This window comes from Rhinatrema bivittatum, chromosome 1, assembly GCF_901001135.1.
Source record: "Rhinatrema bivittatum chromosome 1, aRhiBiv1.1, whole genome shotgun sequence".
Classification (NCBI taxonomy): domain Eukaryota; kingdom Metazoa; phylum Chordata; class Amphibia; order Gymnophiona; family Rhinatrematidae; genus Rhinatrema; species Rhinatrema bivittatum.
In genome coordinates this window covers 173,809,304-173,832,871 of record NC_042615.1, presented here as the reverse complement: position 1 = coordinate 173,832,871, position 23,568 = coordinate 173,809,304, and the positions used below count along the sequence as shown (strand labels likewise).

The 23,568-nt window shown below is 42.9% G+C and overlaps 1 protein-coding gene across 2 annotated transcripts in view; it reads left to right on the top strand.

Moving 5' to 3' along the window:
• Positions 1 to 23,568, top strand: part of PCDH7 (protocadherin 7) — a 1,075,646-nt gene that overhangs the window by 495,337 nt on the left and 556,741 nt on the right. The window contains exon 3 of one of the 2 annotated variants that reach the window (XM_029589703.1): positions 18,925 to 19,117. In XM_029589703.1, the coding sequence (XP_029445563.1) occupies positions 18,925 to 19,117 (193 nt within the window). Of the gene's footprint in view, positions 1 to 18,924; positions 19,142 to 23,568 lie in introns of both variants that reach the window. The other variant, XM_029589693.1, reaches the window with a different exon arrangement.

Here is a 23,568-nt window from a genome sequence, read left to right as displayed (position 1 = left end):
CTCTCGAATTGCAAAAACTTGTTGCGGTCGGTAGGTTTCCTATTGACTGTGGTGTGTAGTGTATCACCGGCAATGATAATTACCACATCCAAATATGCAATTCGATCCTTACTCTGATTATATGTGAATTTAAAATTAACATCCAATGTGTTAATCCACAGCATGAATATACTCAGCTGCTTCTCAGTACCCTGCCATACAAAGAAAACATCATCAATAAATCTGTACCAATGTTCAATGTATTTTCACCACTCTGAAGTATATATATGTTTAGCCTCAAAATCTGCTACGTATAAGTTGGCTACTGCAGGTGCCAATGATGACCCCATTGGAATACCATGATCTTGATGGTATATTTTCTCTTTAAACAAAAAATAGTTGTTAAATAACACCATTTTTGTAAGTGTAATGAGAACATCTTCTGGTATCCTTTTAAACTCACCGTGGTGGGATATTTCATTAGCCACCACTTACAACGCTGATTGCTGAGGTATTTGGGTATATAACGATTGGATGTCCATCGTAACCAGTAGTGTGGAATCTTGAATTATTTTAACCTCCTTTATATTCAAAAAATGTATTGTGTCTTTCAGGTATGAGGGTTTACTTTTCACTAATTCCTGTAGGTGGTGGCCCACAAACACACCGGGGGTTCCAAAATGGATCCATTCAATGATACAATAGGTCTAATAGGTGGATTTGTTAAATTTTGGGACCGCATATATTACCAGGCGAAAGGTTGGGAGTAATTAAGTAATACCTGGTAAGGATGCATACGTTGCATTCGGAATTTGTATTCATCGGGGGGCAGATACGTTGCATTTGGCAAGGGGGGCCCCCGATCCGTTCATGCATTCATTCTTATTTGTTTCCCGGCTAAAATTTAATTTACAACCCCCACACCCTCCTGACCCCCCCAAGACTTACCATAACTCCCTGGTGGTCCAGCGGGGGGTCCGGGAGCCAACTACTGCACTCACACCATTGGCTGCCAGTATTCAAAATGGCGCCAATAGCCTTTGACCTTACTATGTCACAGGGGCTATCGGTGCCATTGGTTGGCACCGATAGCCCCTGTGACACTGGGGCCACTGGAAAGCCGGCGCCAGCTTGTGCTCCTACCATGTGACAGGGGCTGACCAATGGCACCGGTAGCCCCTGTGACATAGTAAGGGCAAAGGCTATCGGCGCCATTTTGATTACTTGCAGCCGACGGCCCGAGGGTAGGAGGTCGCTCCCGGACCCCCGCTGGACCAACAGGGACATTTGGCAAGTCTTGTGGGGGTCAGGAGGGTCCCTCAAGACTTGCCAAAAGTCCCTGGTGGTCCAGCGGGAGTCCGGGAGCGATCTCCTGCAGTCAGGCTGTCGGCTGCCAGTAATCAAAATGGCACAGATAGCCTTTGCCCTTACTATGTCACAGGGACTATCGACGTCATTTTGAATACCGGCAGCCGATGGCATGAGTGCAGTAGATGGCTCCCGGACTCCCCGCTGGACCACCAGGGAGTTTTGGTAAGTCTTGGGGGGGGGGTCAGGAGGGTGGGGGGTTTGTTTAAATTTGCTACTTTAGACGGCCGGATAATTCGGTGAAGATTCGTTGTATTTGTGGGAATCGCAATACATTTCGCTTCCCCATGAATACAATGAATATGGCCCTATACATTGCGGATTGCCAATACGTTGCAAATGAATGCACACCCCTAATACCTGGGAGATTGATCTCTATAGTATACACCACTTCTATGTATGGCAGAATGCAGGCAGCCCTACCCTACCAGCATATACAGATGATAGAGTGGTAGATGATAGAGTGAGTGTCAAATGATGTAGCCTGGGGTGGCAGCCCTCTCTGATATGATCTACAGAGAGGTGTCTAAGGAGACCAGTGACCAGAAAAAGGGAATCTCAAATAGGGCTGCCACCAGGCCTCACACACCTGCCAAGCAAACCAGCTTCACATGCCCCCCCCCCCCCCCCAACACACCAGGTATCTGCTACATGCTGCCACTAACCCTTCACCCAAACCATTAATCAGAATAACTCCAACATTGATGGAATTGGGTGCTCCTTGCCACTCCACATTCCTGCCATCCCTTTAGGCCCACAATCAGTGGACAGCTTCTTAACACCCACAACCCCTCTCCCAAAAATGGAAAGCCTGTCTGGCAGCTGAAGCTCTGGGAACCCTGCATACCCCAAATATGTGCACTATTAGGCCCACTCCAAGTACTAGGTGGAAAAGCCTCAGGGGTGCGCATGTTATAAAATCAGGTGTTCATTTGTGCGCGCCGGGTAGCGCTCACAAATTTACCCCGCGCATGTAGGATTTAAAATTGGCCCCTATGTTTTTTTCATTCTGTCACTATCCCTCCATGATCCCATTATCCCTCATTTCTCCCAATTATTCCATTTCAATCCATCCCCTCACACATCCTTGTCCAGCATTCCCAATCCCCACATCCCTGTGCTCCCTCTCTCCCTTGCTAAACTCTGCCTACCCCCTTCCTCTCCTTCCATATCCAACTACCTCTACTCCCTGTTTCCCATCCCTTCCTGTTCAACAACTGTCACATTCCCTCTGTCTTCATCTCCCTGCCCAGCATCTCAACCTTCTTTGCCCCACACCCCATAGGGTAAAGAGAGCATCAGAGCATCACTTCCAGGCTCAGCAGGGGAAGATAATGTTAGTATTCCATTAGACCCAGAAGAGAAGGAGTTGGTAATGTCTCGCTTTGATCTGGGTGAATGAGGAAACAGCCTCCCACTGAGCCAGAAAGAGGAAAAGGAAGCAAGAGTAGCCTCCCATCAGACCTGATAAAGGAGAAGTCCACCAACTCCCATCTGGGCTGATGAGGAGAGATCAGCCTCCTTCTGGCCCTGCGACACATTTTCCAGGACCTTGTGATACACTAGTGTGTCCCGACACACCTGATGAGAACCACTGGCCTAGAGGACAGCAGCTGTTCTAGAGTGCCCACAATTCCTGTCAGCCATGTGGATCAGCAAGGGCCTGCAACCCTAAAACCTTGGAAAGGTGGGGAACATAGGAAATGGAACAATCAGCAAGTTATTTGACCCAGGCATGCTCAGCCTATGTGCTTTAACGGTGGCCACAGATAGCATTAGGACTGTAAATCATACTAGCTATCACTACAAGCAAACTACTCTGTATATTAACTTGGGTACATACATACATATGCACATAGAGCAACATCACATGACTATCCATGAGTTACAATGGCCAAGAGCCTTGCTGCACCCTGACTTCTCCATATCTGATTACCTGTGACGGCTCAATTGAAGCCAAGAGATTCTAACACACCTTAATGTTGGGTTCTATGATGTTCACCTTTGCTTGGGAGAGATATGGATGCTCTTAGAGTTATTAGAAACTATACTGGGACAATGACATTTCAGAGGTGACTGGAAAATACAAGTGAAGGCAGGATCCATCTGATTCCCAAACCTGCCTTCACAGAGCCAGACCTGCATCCTTTTGTAGCATCCCTGAGAAGCTAACCAAATGAACATGGCATCTCAATGGTCAAGGCTCCCACCGTCTGCACATGATCATTGACAAATAGCTAGGGATGTGCAGAAGGGATGGATTCATCCGATTCGGTATTCATATTCATCGGGACTCAAATCTGTTGAATCCGTTTCATGGGGGGCCCGATTTGTTCATTAGTTGCATTCGGTATTTGTTTTCCTTTAAATTTAATTAACTACAACCCCCCACCCTCCTGACCCCCCCCCAAGACTTGCCAAAAGTCCCTGGTGGTCCAGCGGGGGTCCTGGAGTGATCTCCTGCACTCATGTCATCGGCTGCCGGTATTCAAAATGGCACCGATAGCCTTTACCTTACTATGTCACAGGGGCTACCAGTGCCATTGGTTGGCCCCTATCACATGGTAGGAGCAATGGACGGCCGACACCATCTTGTGCTCTTATCATGTGACAGGGGCCGACCAATGACACCAGTAGCCCCTGTGACATAGTAAGGGCAAAGGCTATCGGCGCCATTTTGAATACCGGCAGCTGATGGCTCGAGTGCAGGAGATCGCTCCAGGACCCCCTCTGGACCACCAGGGACTTTTGGCAAGTCTTGGGGGGGGTCAGGAGGGAGGGTATTTTATTTGTTAATGATACGTTGATTTCATGGGGGTTCGCCATACGTTTCAGGAACCAACAAATGCAACGAATAGGGACTTATACTTTGCGAATTGCGCATTCGTTCAAAATGAATGCACATCCCTACAAATAGCCTAGGTAGGCATAGTAGGGTGCATTTGTGTATGGGTGCATGCAACCTAAAGAGGTATGCTAGCTTGGAAGGACCTGTGAGCATTGAGGGAATATCACCATGTAGCACAAGCACTTTACCCAAAGCTGTTAGTGAAGGCCTGCTAGGTGAGAAATTTAATGTCAGGAGTAGGGTTGCCAACTGCCACCTGATTTTCAGGACAGGTTTATCCAGTCCTGGTTTTAACCCATTATGTGCTGGGACTTGTTCTGATTTCCCTATTGATTTTCCTAGGAAAATCAAGGCTATAAATAAATACCTGCATGCAGAGGAGTAAGACCAGAACTGGATCAACATGTCTGTAAATCTGGAGCCAGTTGGTAACCCTAGTCAACATTGACTCTGAAACTGCTGAGGCAGTGCTGTCAGCTGTGTCTTGACATGCCCATGTCATACTAAGCCTCCCCAGTACAAGTGCCTAACTTCACATGCAAACGGTTCTCAACTACGGAATGAGGCTGTAAAATGGAAACTCTGCCATTGTCTATTTATTTATTTATTTGTTTGTTTATTTATTTTCCTTTCTTTATTTTATTTAAAAATTCTTATACACCGCCAATACAATTGGATTAGAGATCTAAGTGGTTTACAGTACAGCAAACATACATATAATTTTTCAATAATAAAAATAATAAAAGAACAGAACAGTAAAGTAATAAAAAAATAAAATTTGAATTTAAACTTTAAACTGTCACATTCAACTCTAGCAAAGCTTTATTTCCATAAACTCCACCCAGCCACCTCCTACTGGATTGCTCAATATTTAATTTGCATACACAATTTGCATTGTATTATTTATCATGTGCATTAAGGCACTATCACAAAATAATAAATGACCCTGTAAGTTTGGCTGACAATATGTATCTAAGTAAGGACTCTAATTTATGAGGACTCTCTATATAAGTACCACTGTAGATGGGCACATTCAATTCAGCATGGGTTTGGGGGGGTTTGTTGCATACACAGTCAGAGAAATTAACTACAAATTTGATATCACAGAAGAATTTCTATCATTTGAATCAATGAAGGTACAAGAACAGTTGATTTGTACAATGAGGTCCCAGAAATTCTTCAGTGATATCAAATGTGCAGTTAATTCCATGTAACACTAACCCCCCCGAGTTGAATGTATCCATCTAGAGCCCTATTCAACTTATTAAAGTGCTCTCTCTCTCTCAGCAGTGCGATAATGGCTGTGGTTGTGCAATATTAGCAATTAATGCACGATGCAATAATGTACTGTGTGTTGCGATATTCATCAATACAATGCAGTAAGTCTTCAATTTGCCTAACCATGCCCATTTTTCTTTATCACGGGTACTATTTCTACAATATTTATAGCATTTTGATGAATCTAGGGGTAAGTTAGGTTCTGTTAGGCATAATGTGTTGTAGTTGGCTTTGAACTGGGGTTTGCTTGAGCTTAGAACCACTGTGTGTGGAGCCACAGAATAACATTGAGCAATCCAGCTCAAACTATTGATAGCCTGGTGGATGACTTCACCATTAAGGATCTGACTTGGCCCTAAGCGGATTCCTGGCATTTACAAGATTTGGAGATCAAGTGATATTGAGGGATGCTGATGTAAGGATGTTATGTGATGCAAAGGTGTTGTATTAACCTTGTGAGTAGAAGTTGTGTCTCAAGTATTCTATGTGTGTCCATGGAATGGAATACCTGTGGAAAGTGTCCTGGACTGGATAAATTTCCCCACCCATAAGTGTTTGCAGTCTTAAATGAAGTTATCTGTTTATTTATACTAGCGATGTGAATCGGATGCCAGAATCGTTTCATTTTCGTAAAACTGCGGGAAATTGGTTATAAGTTATATGTAAACCGATGCGATGTGCAAACGGATGTCGGTATATAAAATCATTAAAATATGAAATTTATTTTATTTATTTATTTATCTCCCACGGTTTGGTTTTTTTTTTTTTCGTGGCGAATTATTTTCGGTTTAGCACGTTCTAACAGGAATTAGCGCACGCTAAACCAAAAAATGATTTTTTCCGAAAATTTGTGGAAAATGTGGAAAATTTGTGGAAAATGTAATCATTGATTGGTTTCCCAATACATGAGGAATTAGGAAATATCGTACGATTTCCTAATTTGTCAAAAAACAAATGCACATCCCTAATTAATACCTGCAGTACATTATACTGTAAGTCAGGGAATGTTTATGTTATAACCTTATATATTAATAAACCAGAACTGAGACATCATCCTCAGCATGCTTTCTACAGTAGAAGCTTCCAAGTTGACAGGCTATCTGGCGTTTTTTGAAAATTGACCTGTAAGACTGTCTATAGTCATTACTATAGGGCAAACTCATTACCAGAGTAACCACCAGTGCCCCAGATATTCCAGGTAAAGGGTTGTGTAGGGTTGGCCATAGGGGACGGGAATGGCTGTGGGAGAATAGTCCCCCTTGATGACACAATTGGCTTGGATTCCCCTTAGATTTTCCAACTGCGTACATGCTCTAAGCTTGCAACTGCCACTTTAGTGCTAAATCACTATCTCCCAGAAGGTACATTAATGCCTCCTAGACCTGGTGTCCTGGGTAGTTGGCCATTTCACCCACCCCTTTCAATGGCCCTGATGTAGGGATCATGATTTGATTCTGATAAGAATACATTTGTGTTTTAGTAAGAAAAGAAGAGAGAGTTCTTGAACTGGGGCACAGCAAACACTGATACAAACTCTGCAGTATAGGGGAGGGTGTCACATCTAAGAGGGGCTGAGCCTAAAGCTCATAGTTAGGGCACTGGGGCACCAGTGCATGCTGCTTCAGGAGGAGCATGGAGGCTCAGAATAGGAAGAGTGTAGTCAGGGCCATTAGTGTTGGAACCTGGATCCTGCTGCTCTTACTAAAAGGAGGTGCTGTTTGAGTGCCATAGACGTTTACACGCACTGGGACCCCTAGTGCCATGGTGATCAACAACAGGGACATGGAACCAGGACCCTTGCAGAACTGTAGCTGACTGTAGTTTCATGTGTTTCAGCTGTGACCACTGAAAGCCATGATTCTGTAAAACCTTGGGAAGATATGTGTCTGCTTTCCCTTTAACAATTATCCTTGGGATCAAGAGATCCATATACTTTTCACCTGCTTTTTTTTATGGACAGCCTTTGTCTGGGAAATAACATGCGTAGGTTGGAAAATCAAATCTACACATGCCATTTTCTAGCCCTGTCCAAACCAAATCACAGTGAATACTGAATACCTTCCCTAAAAACAGTTAAGTGTACTTGTGAAAAAATGTGTGGACTTTACCTGTATTGAGAAGGACAATTTGCAAACAGGGCAGTTTCATTTGCATTAATCCATGTCAATGCATCAAGACTGTTTTGAAAATTGTTCTCTAAGTTATTGTTCCTTCTTCAGCTTTGAAAATGTGGGATTTCTTTTCCAAATTTATGTTGAACAGTTGTTATTTTTCTTAATTTCTTGCAATTCACCATTATATATTTTTACTTTGTAGATAATAATATTTAAGAAGGTAGTTAAATATCTCTAGCATATTTCCCCTAATAAAAACAGGCCTCTATGATGGCAGAGTGTTACAATTGGTGGCTCATGGGACCATCCCGCAAGCCACCTTACTTACCACCGATGCCACCTAAGATCTCCCATGGCTGGGATGCCATTCCGAACTGCTAGGACCATAGCATGCACCTCACACACCACCCAACTGCTGCCTCCCCCTAGACATGTAGGTCGCCGACATCCCTGCTCTTAAAGGGGCCGTGGTGGGAAAGTCTCTGTGGCACCCTTTGATGACATCAGCTGCTCTGGGCATGAAATCGACACCTCAGCAACAGATCTCCTGATGTGCATTGAACCTCAATGCATGTTGACTTAGTTTTATGCTTCTGTCTTGTTCCCGAGTTCCTGTCTTGTTCCTGAGTTCCTGGGTCCCTGTGCTCCTGCCTTTTTTCTGTCTCCGTATCTTGCTCCAGTGTTGCCATCTGCCTTGCCTTGTTCTCCGCCTACTTCTCCCTTGCCCCACTGCTTTTCTGTATCCTTGTCATGATCTCTGTCCTTGTTTTGTCTTTCTCTTGGCTTGCTTCCCTGGATTCTGACCTTTGCCTGGACATTGACCTTTCTTGATTGCCGCCTGAACCTAACCTTCTGCCTTCAACTCGACCTTGCCTCGACTGCTGCCTGCCCAGATCTCTGGTTTTTCTTCTCTGATCTGTTGTCTGCTATCTTCCTAGACCTTTGCCTGGCCCAGGACTCTTGTTTCCTGGATTACCCTAGGGACCCACCTAAGTCCTGCCGGCGAGGCAGCTGGTATAGGTGAAGCTCCTGCCAGTCCTGTTGCAGGGCACGTCCACCAGCTGTTAGCATGGGCCTAGTGGGCTTGCTTGTAGGTTGCGCCAACCTTGCCACAGCAAGAGGGCATCCAACCATACTGGATATATTAGGCAGAGAAAGGCCTTACAGCCTAGTTAGTCTGCCCATCCACACCATCTGCTCAGCTCTACAATCCCATCACTCCTTCAAAGTAATAGTAGACGTATGCTTGCCATTCTCCATGTTCATAACAGAAGTGCATAAAAGATAGAGAATAGAGACAAGAATAATATAGCACATCATTTCCATTAGAACTATTGCTCTACCAGTGAAAAATATAGCAGAGTAAAACTTGTGGAAAACAGCGTGGTTTTCCAGCAGAACTAGCATTAATGGAGTAAAATCAATCTGTACTATGGTTTATGTGAGGGAAAAGTGTATATTTTAGAGGGAATTTTCACAGCTATGCTGGTAGGTACAAAGTTGGCTAGTACTTTTCCTTGAGGCTTTTTAACCACTTCTTAAAGGGAAAGTACACATCTACTTTTCCTTGGAAAACTGCTCTGGGAAAAGTACTCGGAGATTTGCAGCTACCTCTCTCCCCAACTTGCTATCACCTCTGCATCCATGCCAGCTCTGCAGGGCTGATCATCTTGCTTCTATTACCACAGCTGCTGCCACTATACTGAACCCCGCTGCGCCCGCCCCCACAGATCAGTCCTATTGCTGCTAGGGGTGTGCATTCGTTTTGAACGCATATGTAAAACGCAACTTATATTTTTAAAAGAGAAAAAAGGTTTGAGGAGAAACGCATCGCGAGTTCCAACGTATTCAACATAGCTATGATGAATACGTTGAACCTAAATAAACACTTAAACCCCCCACCCTCCTGACCCCCCCAAGACTTACCAAAACTCCCTGGTGGTCCAGCGGGGAGTCAGGAAGCCATCCCTGTATTCCTTTGCGAGGAGCACGTGAAGTCGGCGTCACGTCGTGATGCCGACTTCACGTGCTCCTCGCAAAGGAATACAGGGATGGCTTCCTGACTCCCCGCTGGACCACCAGGGAGTTTTGGTAAGTCTTGGGGGGGGATTAAGGAGGGTGAGGGGTTTAAATTTTTATTTAGGGAACCGGTGAACGTATGGACAGACCCTCAACTTATGGAATTTTCCATATGTCCATATTGAACGAAATCGACCCTCAACTTCAACTTATCAACTTATCAACGAAAACTTTTTATCTGCACATCCCTAATTGCTGCTATTATCATCGCTCTCCTGCTGGCCCCCATGCATGCTGATGTCACAGCCCCTGTGTGCATGACTCTCGCCTCTCCCAATTCATTAGCCTTTCTCTCCTGCAGTCCCCTACCCACCTCATTCTCCCTCTTGTTACTGCTGCCTCCAGACTGGCCTCTGCAAGTTAATCATCTTCCTGCCACCACCACCACTTTGCCAGTCAGTGACGGATTTAGAATTTTGCTGCCCCTAGGCTCTGTTGGTGCTGATCCCCCTTTTTTTTTACCGGCTCTCCCCACTCACTCTTCAGACTAGAGACAACAGAGCAGAACATCTAAGATCCCCGTCTTCTTTGTTCTGCTCATTCTACTCCAGGCCTATTTCCTCCTCTTGAATCCATAAATGACAGGAGGAGACAGGAAGGATAAGGTTTGGCTTCCTGCTGTGCTTTCGCCTTGCCTCCCTCCTCCTGTTTCCTGCACAGGACAGGAGAGGAAGGGCTGGAATAGGGAGAAGAACAGTCTTTCCTTTCTCTGTCCCTTTCAGCCTTATCCCTTTCTTTCTGTTCTCTGTACTAGAAGGGAGGATTTGGACAGTAATCAGGCCATGCTCTGCTGAGTGAGATACAGCAAAACTAAGAAGCAACAAATTTTCGGCTGGCCTGCTAATTAATTCCCAGAAATTTGCCACCTTAGGCACAGGCTTACGGCCAGATTTTACTACCTAAGCGCGGGTGTAGATTTTTGCGCACAACTCGGCGCGCACAAATCTATGCCCAATTTTATAATATGCGCGTGCAGCCGCGCGCAAGTTATAAAATCCGGGGTTGGCGCGCGCAAGGGGGTGCACACTTGTGCACCTTGCGCGAGCCGAGCCCTAGGGGAGCCCCGATGACTTTCCCTGTTCCCTCCGAGGCCGTTCCAAAATTGGAGCGGCCTCGGAGGGAATTTTCCTTCCACCCCCCCCCCCCCACCTTCCCATCCCTTCCCCATCCTAACCCCCCCCCCCCAACTTTTGCTTGGCAAGTTACGCCTGCCTCTGGGCAGGCATATGTTGAGACCACCAGCCGAGTGCCGGCGCGCGATCCCCCAGCCTAGAAACCCTTTGGAGTCCTCTGGCCACACCCCGCCCCAGACCGCCCACTCCCCACCCCTTTTTTCAAGCCCCGGGACATATGCGCGTCCCGGGGCTTGCTCGCTTCACCGGGCCTATACAAAATAGGCTCGGCGCGCATAGTGCTTTTAAAATCTGACCCTTAGTTTGCCCACTGGCAAATCCAGGCCTGATGGCAACATCCTTATTCTAATCTTGTTTCTGTCGCTTATGCTGCTGTTTTTATGCCTGCACTACCTCTGTGCTGGCCCCCATGTGTTCTGTGCATGCCTCTTCCTTCTTTCTCTCCTCACTACCCTCTGTCCCCCTCATCAACCTGTCTCCCCTCTCTCACTCCTCCCCCTAATAGCCTCCCTCCCCTCTCTCCCTCTCTTTTCCCATAAACATTAAAAATTAACTTGATAAAGCATGTTAATACTAGGCTGTAAAAAAAGGTTTTAAAGGATGCTGTGGAGTAGAAAATAACTTTCTTTTTTTTCAGCCAGTACATGAAGTAAGATTTACCCAAAATCTATGAATAAGCCTAAGGGGATACTGAGTTTATAAGGTTATCGTTCCATGTGGTTCTTGACATTTAGTTACATGATAAAGTTGATCTACAAAAATAGTGCCGAGGCTAGGGCTGTTTACAAGGCAGAGCATACAGTGCACATAAAATCAACCAGTTCTCTAAGGGCAATCTTGATTTAAGCATCTTTTACACATTTTCTGATGTGAACATTTCTATGGTTGTGCAGAGCCAGAAATTAACATTGATATATGTCTTAATTCACATTCACTTAATTTAATGCATGTTCTGACATTCCCTAAGGACTCTCACCAACACCTTCCATGTGACTTATTCACATCTATCCCCTCAGCAATTAAAAGGAGTATAAACACACAGGATTCAAAGATTTACTACACGAGATGCACATTAAAGGTCATAGTAGAGCATGATGAAGAAATTGATCTGTTTCAGTGCAAACCATTCAAATGCATATTTTTCTTCTCATCTTTAGGCAACATGGACATTTCTATAGGCAATCACAAAGTAATGAAGCTGTTGACAGGACCTGAACATTGCTCACTGACTGATTCGAGAAGATATAGTAACATTAAGTCTATTAAAACAAAAGTGACTATTGTTGTCAGATAATCATACATTTCTTCATAGTATATTGTTTTACAACATAGACAATTTTCTGTTTCATTGTATGAAGATGATCCTACAAAGTTTCAAAGGAATGGCCTGGCAAGAAAGAAGCGTGGCATTCAACCTTGTAATTTTGAGCATGTTGTCTTTTCAGGGATTTAGATATCTACTAGATTGCTATAAGACAGGATAAAATAGAAAATAACATACACAATAACATAGTAATGATGACAACGAGAGATCAAATGGTCCATCCAGTATGCCCAGCAAGTTGCTTATGGTAATTACTGCTGTTCCATGGCAGTTATTTATTTATTTATTTATTCATTTATTTGCTTATTTATATTTAAATGCCTAGGCTCGAAGTAGCTCACAACAAAATATACACAATATTACCACATACTTAAAAGATCCCACAGAAGATTCTATAGCTCCTGTAAAAAACCTCCCATGTGTTCTATTAAGGGTAGCAACTACTGCTCCACGAAAGTTACCCCCATGCGATCTGTTAAGGGAAGAATCTGCTACTCTGTGCAAGCTACGTTATGTGCTCTGGTGAAAGTAGAAACTGTCATCCCATTCAGATTACCTTTCATGCACTTTGTTCAGGATGGAAACTTCCGTTCCATGCAGGTTACCACAATGCACTCAGTTACGGATATTAACTGCCATTCCATACAGAAATGTTACACTTAAAGTTAACTAGGTTGCCCCTTTCTTCATATCCAGCCTCAAGCCTTTAGGGATCTGCGATGTTTATCCCATGCCCTTCTGCGTTCATTTAGTGGTCTTGTCTTCACCACCTTTTCTAGGAGGACATTCCAGGCACCCCCCACATTCTCTGTGAAGAACTATTTCCTTATGTGGTTTCTGAGTCGTCCCCTCTGGAGTTTCATGTCATGACCCCTAGTTATGCAGTTTCTTTTCCTGTGGAGAAGTTTGGATGTTTGTATATCATAAATATCTTTCAGGTATTTGAAGGCCTGAATCATATCTCCTCTGACCCTCCCCTCCCCCCCCTTTTAGGATATACATATATAGGTCTTTCAGCATCTCCTCATAGGTTTTCTGAAACAGACCCCCACACCATGTTGGTCGACTTCCTATATACCACTTCCATCCCCTCTCTATCCTTTTTGAGATATGGACTGCAGAATTGAACACAGTGCTCCAGGTGAGGCCTCACCAAGAACCTGTTTAAGGATATTATCACCTCCTTATTCCTGCTGGTTATTCCTCTCTGTGCAGCTCAGCATCCTTCTGCTTTAGCTACTGCCTTGTCACCTTTGCTTCACAGCCTTTAGATTGCCAGGCACAGTCACACTAAGGTCCCTCTCCTGGTCCATGCCTGTTCGTCATTAGCCCACCATCGCATACAGCTCGTTTGGATTACTGCACCCCAGATTCATAACTCTGCACTTCTTTCCCACCACTAAAGAGATGTGTAAAGATTCATCCTCAGCTAAAAACATTTGTAAATATAGTTTAGCAACAGCAACAGTTTTCAAACTATTAATCACACTGTGTATTTGAAAAGTATATAGAAATATTTGTCTTCAGCACTTCCAGGAAAAGGAGGCATAATAAAAGCACACTACTAAATAAATGAATAAATAAGAATTCAGCATGCATGTTTCCTTAGCTTGTTGTGCCTTCTTTAATACCTGGTACTTTGAATGAACAGAAATCCATAATAATCAATATATGAATGATCCCAATGGTAGCTGCTTCTCTATGTTAAAAGCATCACATCTAATCTGACTCTTAAGTCATGTAGCTGGAGTTAAATGACTCAAAACTACATTCATTTGTAATCTTCAAATTGCAGATTGCCTTCCAAACCTTATAAATAACACTAATGAATACAAGAAAGTATATGGGTGATACAGCACTGCCTGTAGTTCTAGGACTGTTTTTATCTCATTAGTCATGAATGACTACTACTCATGAGTGGTGAAGGCTTGTAGTAAGAAACTTAATAATCTATAATGAGTGAAACAGAGCAGCTGTGTAAATCCTTGAAGTGATGTTTGCCGTGTACTTTATATTTGCCGATTGTGACCTTTAAAATACACTACATAATTTTATGTGCCCACAGATTGATTTCAAAGGCATGGGCATAAGGTAAAAACCTTGCAACTTTTCTTTGTGACTGCATGTATGTCTGTACATGTGTATTGTTTTCTGCCATTGTATTTCTAAAGAGGCTTTTATTAGCTTTTGTGAAGGTTTTCAAGAACTGCACTTTCAGTGTTATACATGCCACAAATAAAGTCTTTGAGTAACTGGCAGGGCCTTAGAGTGATGCCAAAACCTGAGATTGGCAGCTATGACTAGCAAAATTAAAAATGTTCTGTATGGAAAGCAGCTTATAAAATACAGTTTATAAGTCCATTTGCATGAATAGAAATGCAGCCTTCTGAACTACATTTACCAGCATGCCCAGGTCTGCAAATCTAACCTCCAGCAGTTTTCAACTACAGATTTCCTGCCTTTGCTGATATATAGTATTTCTTCATACAAGTTTGCTTTTCAGACTACAGGCTTGTCAAAATTCTGACTTGTCTATGGATCATAAGTGGTGTATTTGAAAAGATGTTTTACCTAACAGTATTCCTGTTAACTGTTCCCCCACAATTCATGGAAGGAACATGAGAAAGCAAGATCTAGATTAAAGGAGTTTTCATAATAACTGACCTATTATCCAACCACCAGATATGTAATAGACTCAGTTGACCATTTCAGTGGAGGATGTTCTGAGGTTGGAAAAGTTCAGATAACCTGATTAGTGTCAGCTGCCTTGTTTGCACCTCAGGGTCTCCTATCTTCAGCATCTCACACCCTCTCTCAAATGCATCCTTCTGCCTGGAGAACAGCCCTGTTCAGGTCAGGACCTTGGACTTGCTGTTACTTTGGATGAACTACTGACTCTGACTTTGGTTTCTCATAGAACAAACTTTATGAGAAAACAAAACAAAACACATTGTGCTTCTTAGAAATCATTGGGCTAACCTCCACAGAACAATGGCTATAATTTTAAATAGCAATGGTATAATTGCATTGGGCATCTAAGAAGGCTGAGAGATCTGCATGGAGGGACCGTGATTAAATCCAACTTCAGTGAGCATGGGGAGACTAGATTTTAATATGGAAGGGGGGCCTGGGTTTTAGCGTAACCCTCATATCTCCCATTATTAAATTGTCACAATGTGGTATCATAGAGTAATTAGCTATCCCATAATTTTCTTTTTCAAATAACAAGCAGATTTTCATCCATACAAAGAAAATCTGTTAATGACAGCTATCTAAGTTGTGGAAATATTGAACATAGGGGCGCTGGTGACATTGTCCTATGAAGACAAATTGATAGCATTAATATTTTCTGAGTTACATTGATGGAAATATAGGAAAATTCCATAGACGTCTACTGCCTTTCTAGAACTAGCAACAGCTTTTCATCCAGAGTGAGACATCTATCCAGGAAAAATGACTGATTTTGGACATTACAATCCTCTTGAATATCAGTGACATTATACAGCAAGGCAGATCAAATCACAATTATAACCTTGAAGTTACATCACAAAATGTGACATGATGTTGCGAAGCTTTCCATAGGATTCAATGCAGTTTCCATCTGTGGGATTTCATTGTCGTTTTTTAATCCACAGACAGAAAGCTGTTTATTATAATTTGCTGAAATTTTGAAGTTTTATACACTTAGGGGTAGATTTTCACAAAGCGCGCCTTAGCGTACTTTTGTTGGCGCATCAGGTGCAAACAAAAGTACGCTGGATTTTAGTAGATACGCGCGTAGCCGTTAAAATCCTGGATCGGCGCACGCAAGGCTGCCGATTTCGTGTAGCCGGCGCGTGCCGAGCCGCACAGCCTGCCGCCGTTCCCTCCAAGGCCACTCCAAAATCGGAGCGGCCTCGGAGGGAACTTGCTTTCGCCCTCCCCTCACCTTCCCCTCCCTTCCTCTATCTAACCCACCCCCCCGGCCCTATCTAGACCCCCCCCTTACCTTTGTCGGGGGATTTACGCCTCCCGGAGGGAGAAGTAAATCCCCGCGCGGCAGCAGTCCTCTAGCGCGCCGAGACGGGACCTGGGGGCGGTTCCGGAGGGCGCAGCCACGCCCCCGGACCGCCCCGGCCCGAAACCACGCCCCCGGGCCCGCCCCAAAATGCCGTGTCCCGCCCCGAAAACGCCGCGCTGATCGGCCCTGCCCCCGACACGCCCCCGGCACACCCCCCTCGAAAAACCCCGGGACTTACGCAAGTCCCGGGGCTCTGCGCGCGCCGGTAGGCCTATGTAAAATAGGTGCACCGGCGCGCAAGGCCCTGCTCGCGTAAATCCGGGCGAATTTACTCGAGCAGGGCTCTTAAAATCCGCCCCCAAGGGGGAAATTTTCAAAAGGAAGTGCATGCATAAATGTGACATACTATCGTAGCAATTTTCAAAAGCCATTTACTTGAGTAAAGTGAACTTGCACAAGTAAATCCTATGCACAATTTAATGGCATATATTGTAGCAATTTTCAAACGGCCACTTACTCGACTAAAGTACATTTACTCGAGTAAAATCCAGCTTTACAGGAGTAAATGCTTTTCAAAATCAGGCCCTAAGTGATCAGTGAAAATGTGTTTAAAGGACAGCATTATAGAAACAATAATTTGGAGTTGTGACATGAAACATGTGATAAACTATTTAATTCTCTGTTATGGGATAACTTGTTACCCTCACAAGTTTCTGTTCACCAGCAGTTGACTGGTTATCATTACTGGCTGAATATTGGAGAAATTCTGTGGATACTTATGACAATGTCCTAATTGTTCAAAATTCTTGGAGTGCAAGCTCTGGTATTACATCACAACCTTGAAGAGTAGGATAATTAGATACTCCAAGATCCCAAATGAGAGATAAGTATTGATTTTATGAGAATCAGAGTTAAAGCTGGCGTGGCTTGAAATGGTCTACTAGCAGAAGTGGAGGAAGCCATGACTGTATCAGATTTTGGGAGTGCTGGTAAAGATAAGGAATAGTAGGGAAAGGGTTGAGAAGTCAGGTAAAAGACGAAGGGAGAGAGAGATGGGTTGCATATGGGAACTCAAGCACATCTTCCCAATGTGCACAAATCTTAACTTAGCAGATTAGATGAGCACTTTTGGTCTTTATCTGCTTTCATTCACTGTTGCTTTGTTAACATATGAATTACTTGACTATAATAGGAACATAAAGGTATCTAAATTGAGAGACAGAGTGAAATATATATTTTATTTATCATATACTTCTCAGTCCAGTCATCTGACTTTTCCTATTATCTGACCTACCCCTAAATTCCAAGGTGGTTAGTTAATAGGCCAATTATATGGAATAGCAATCCCATTGCTGATGCAGATAAATGTCACATGTAGCCCTGCATTGCTCAACATGTAATTTAATGTGTTTTATGAATGTTGAGTAAAAGGGTTGTTGGGGAATCTTTATTGTGGATATAAAGCTTTTCTTTGTTACTTTTGGCCCAGCAAAATTTCAATAAAAAGAGAAAAATGGGAGATATGAAAATCACAGTTCATATTGGTAGCTAGACGTATGGGGTAAAGACTGAAGCTTCTCTTTCCGAGGAATAGACAGAGAAAACTACTGCTCATGATTTAGTTGGTGGGATGCAGGGGAGGAGGCGATAGGATGAGTGGAAAATAGGTCCATAGAGAGGTACACAAGAAAAATTTACCATATGGAAAAAGGGTGGGTCGAAGAAAGAGGCACTAGACCACTAAGCCATATTATATGGGGAAGACATAAGCATAGAAGAAAAGTATCATGCCACAGAATTACAACACATGGATGAAAGGTGGGTGGAAAAAAGAAGCACTGTGGCAGAGGAGGTGTGATTGGACACCAGGTGCAAAAGGGTAGCTAGATGAAGACAGTGCATTGGTCTATTGGAATGGGGGGGGGGGGGGGGGAATGAACAGACTAGATTGGTCTTACGGTCTACATTTGCCATTATATTCTATATTTCTACCCCAAATTGTTTGTGTGTGTGAGGCTCTATGCATGGATGAATGTGAAAGTTGTCTGAGTCTATTCGTATGTTTGTGTGTGAGATATGTGTTTGTGCTAGGTTCCAGGAACATGACAGCTTGTGCATATGATCTACAGGCATCCAGACTGCTTATGCATAACAGATTGTATACACATGTTTCAGGCAGACATTGAAACATGTGAGGAGACAGACTATGTGAATGTGTTTGTTAGATGGTTTGGTAATATATGCCATATAGCCTTATAATGGAAGATAACTTAACTGTTCTGATGTTAAGACCAGAAGCTTTTCTTTGTAAATTATTTTCTTCCTTATCAGTGTTTTACAATTTGGACTAATAATGGGGAAATGTAAAAGTAATTCTTTTTTGCATTAATTTGTGCTTTTTTTTTTTTTTTAATCTGTTAGGACATTACTAAAATGGAATAAATCACAACACAATATGTAAGCCACACTCACATCTCTCACACATTATTGATATTCTAATGCTTGTACTTTGTACAGAAAAGTAGTTAGGATATGTTAACATACCAAAGATGTGGTGTCAGGCTAGCGTGCCATTAATTCATCCACAAGGATGATATTTTACAGAGAAGTCAAACTTTATTATTTCTGAGCTACAACAGAAGCAAAAAAAAAACAAAAAACCTCAACATTTTATGCTAAATTGTGCTGAAATCTTTATAATTAGTCAGTTGTCTTAAGGTTTCCCAGTAATCAAATCCATTTATTTGGCTCTCACATTAAAGACAACTGTTGAATGACATTCAGACTCTTTTCTCTTGCAGCCATTTCGTAGAGTGACGTTTTCTGTTGTGAGTCAGCCTCAGGACCCACACCAGGGCTCGCTGCAGAGCTGCTATGACAGCGGTCTGGAGGAGTCAGAGACACCAAGCAGTAAGAGCTCGTCTGGCCCAAGACTGGGTGCCCTTCCACTCCCAGAGGACAACTACGAAAGGACTACGCCGGATGGCAGTGTTGGTGAGGCAGAGCATATGGAAAATGGTAGGGGCAAACACACAAAATTCACAGACAGAATCACATTAGAAAGGCACAACAAATAGCTCTGAAGAGAGGCCAGTCCAACTTAAGTAAATAAACAAATAAACGAGTTTTAATAAAATCATTTATGCTTCAAGATGAAACATTTAGTAAAATTATATTTTGCTAAATAGATTAATATATTACATAAAAATTCTGTTTGGGTGTTAAAGTTTTTGTTAGAATACTGGATAAACTACATTAACAAGGAAATAAAATCATTGTGCTGTGTCTTACGTAAAGAGGAAATGAACATTCACATTGAAATCCTTTAACGAATGAAATATGCCATGACAACATTATCGTTCATTATACTTTGCATTAATTCTAACTTTACAGTTGCTCCAAACTGCAAAATGTAATTTATTTAAATTACAATGTAGCCGCCATGTACTGGATAACTAAGAAAAAGAGAGCACTGCTGTCTTCTTTTCTAGTGTTGTTTTATTCAAATAAGAAGATTATTGTACCTGGAATCCAAGCTTCATTATATTTATGAACAATAAAAATATATTTCTTTCCAGTAGGTTGAATTTTGAATAGTTTTAGTGTAATTTAGCATTTTTCGACATGCGAGACATTTAGAATACTGTGAAAAAGACGGTAACTTAGAGTGCGATAATTACGGTATAGTAAAAGCTTATTACCGTGCCCTTAGTTTCTGGGGTCACCATGAATATACATTTCTGCTTTTGTAGTAGGCATTTCCTTCATGTATAGCTATGAATTAGTTATTGAGAGCATGTCTGTTATTTTTAGTCTATTTCTTTCCCTCTGCTGAGGTTTGTCCTTAATATTTTTAACTTCTGAGGGTGCCCGATGAAGCATCTCAAAAGCTTTTTGCATTAAATGGTGAACAGAATGCAGATACGAACTCTACAGCAATCATTTCAATATCCAATATGCCTTATTTCATTTATGATCTTCACACTGTGGGGGTTGTCTTTTCAATTGAAAGAAGAGGGGCGTTTAGCAATTGGAGTGCCTCTAATATTTTTAGTAAAGTTGTCATTTTTTTTAAATGGCCTTCATTGCTCTGAAGACAGGGTTTGTGCATATGCCAGCTACAAGCAGAGAGGTAGAATGTGTCCTCCTACACTAACGAAGCAATTTGATGCTATCTCTTATGGGAAATGATCCCATAGTTCAATGCCAGTGGGTTGCATGCAAAATTGTCAAGTGGGGTGAAGCGAGAGGAGGGGGACTAAATTGAGACAAAATAATTAATATAAAAAAAACTGAAGGCTTTCACTGCTCTCGCTCTCATCCTTTTCCTTCTAGTAAAAATGGGGCTGTATGATATAGCAGCTATGCTTTAATATAATACAATAGACGATACAGATGTAAACTCACTGCTATGCACTGGGAAATGTAGTAATGAGGTTTCATTTTATATTTTTCTTTGGCATGTAGAACTAGTGAAAAGGAAAAGACAGTTTCTTGGACTTGATAGCCATGGTACTCAGAAGAGCAAAAGTACAGGCCTGGCATGTGTAGAAAGAAAATAAGTGGAAGAACATTAAAGATGCATTTTTCAGCAAACATATTTTTGTGCAGTCACATGAGATAGAACTTTTTAAAAAATAAAAATACTTTAAAGAAAGTGGTAGGGGCATAAGGGAATCAAATAGAGAATGCAAAGGCTAGGGAATGGAACCTTTTTGTGAGACAGTGCATCAAGATTAGTTTATACATTCAGGGCTAGATATTAAAAGCCCTGCGCGCGTAAATCCTCCTGGATTTACGTTCGCAGGGCGCTCGCGCCGGCGTGCCTATTTTGCATAGGCTGCTGGCACGTGCAAAGACCCGGGACGCGCGTAAGTCCCGGGGCTTCATAAAAGGGGCAGGAGGGGGCGTGTCTGGAGTCAGGAGGCGGTCCGGGGTGGGTCCGGGGGTATAGCGACGGTTCGGGGGCAGGCCGGGAGGGCAGTCCCGAGTCCCCGGCACTGCAGCCTATGCCGGGGGATGCGAGGCAGCACGCACAAGTTACGCCTGCTTCAAGCAGGTGTAACTTGCCCAACAATGGTAGGGGGGGGGATTTAGGGGGGGTTAGGTAGGGGAAGGGAGGGGAAGGTGGGGGGATGCGGAAGGAAAGTTCCCTCCGAGGCCTCAGAGGGAACAGAGGCAGGCTGCGCGGCTCAGTGCGCGCAGGCTGCCAATTTTGCGCAGCCTTGCACACGCCGACCCCGGATTTTATAAGATACATGTGGCTACGCTCGTATCTTATAAAATCCGGTGTACTTTTTTTCGCGCCGGTTGCGCGAACAAAAGTATGCATGTGCGTACTTTTTAAAGATCTACCCCTAATGATTAAAATACTTGATTTCATAGATTGTTTTGCTATTTGTTTGGCAGAGTTGAATGGTATGAGTAAAACGCTTATTCTGTAGGAAGTTATTTGGTATGTGAAGATTGAATGGGATAGGGATGACCTTAAAAATTTTGCTTTTTTAAATTACATTGGAAAATCAAGGATTGTCTTCAAATAATGTTAGAATTTAGAGACACATTTTTCTTTGACTTTTTGCTTGGGCTCATAATGTAGTTTCTTTGTATGTTCAGTCTGCCATAAGAATAAAATAGTATTTCATATTAATCTGCATTGAACTTCAAGAGGTTTCTATTTTACTTTAAGTCCCCAAAGTGAAGGTAACATGTGAAAACAATGCAAAAGCAAGCAGGTTGTATAATGTTAATAGAGTATCCGCATTAAGTCAGCAAGGCTTGCTGAACACAATGCAAAAATCTTCACCTTTACACTAGCAAGAAAAACCATGCTAAATCTTTTGGGATGGATTTTAAGATTTAGGTGCGGGCATAGATTTGTGCGCGCAACCTAGAGCGCACAAATCTACGCCCGATTTTATAACATGTGCGTGCAGCCGCATGCATGTTATAAAATCCGGCATCGATGTGCGCAAAGGGGTGCACACTTGTGCACCTTGCGCGTGCTGAGCCACGCAGCTTTCCCTCTGCCCCCCCCTTCCCCTCCCTAACCTGTCCCCCAGCCCTACCTAACCCTCCCCCCTTACCTTTAACTTAGAAGTTGCACTTGCCTCCGGGCAGTCGTAGGTTGCGCACGCCGGCCGACGGCTAGCCCGCGATCCCGGGCACAGCGGCAAATGGCCGCTGTGCCTGGAGGCTCTGACTGCCCCACCCCACCCCCAGACCGCCCCGGCCTACCCATTCCCCACCCCCTTTTTCAAGCCCCGGGACAGATGCGCATCTCGGGGCTTGCACGCATCGCCGGGCCTATGCAAAATAGGCTCGGCGCATGCAAGAGGGGTTTTAAAGGGTTGGGCACGTATATTACGCGCGTAACCCTTTTACAATCTGCCCCTTTATGTACAGGAAATAACTTGAGTACCTTTGAGATTAGTTAAAGGTTTGGAAAATGAGGTTCGCTGCTGAAAAGGGTAAAATAATGCATTTGGGATGCAAAAATACAATAGCCACATATCAGAGGGAGAAGAACTAGGAACTGTCAAACAAGAATGAGATCTATGAGTAATCATCTTAAATGACCTCAAGGTAGCCAGTCAATATGATAAAGCAACTGGGAAAGCTAAAAGTATGTTTAGTTACCTAAGTACAACTATCAGCAGAAAAAAAGGATGTAATATTCCCATTAATGAGACACCTGCCTTGGTCCGATTTACTAATGTAATCTGTTTTGAAGTGCCTGAAGGTGGAATATAAATCAAATAAATAAATAAATAAATAAGGCTTTCTTCTTATTCTGTGACTATGGGGAAAATGGTTAATAAACCAGGCCCTTTGAGTACTGCGTTCAGTTCATGAGTGAATGGATGAAGTTTAGAAAAGGACTACGTGAATGATACTAGGCCTATAACACAAACCCTTCAAAGAGAGGTTTAAAACATTCATAATGTACTTGACAGAGGAACAATAGAAAAGAGAGGGAGGGGTATGAACGAAACATTAAAATATTTTGTAGTCTTCAATGAAGTACAAAAAGGTGAAATTTTCTATAGATGAAATTCAAGAACATTTTGTAGGGAGAAAGGTAAAGTGTAAACATGATAAAACACTTCTTTATTGTGAGTGTGGTAGATGCCTGAAACAGTATTGTAGTAGAATTCAAGCATGATTGGAGCAGAGTGTAGTATCAACAAACAACCCAACCTTCCCTTTTTTGAGAGTGAAGACAAGGAGATAGTAATAAGAAGAAAATAGGGCAGAGTTGACCAGCTCTGGTCCTCAAGAGGTACAAACAGGCCGGATTTTCAGGATATTATAATGAATGTGCATGACATGGATTTTCTTATAATGGAGGCAGTGCATGCAAATCTACCTCGTTGTGCATGGTGGCCATGTGGGGGTATATTTTATATTATGTCATAGAACACTCTACATACAATCTGGTAAAG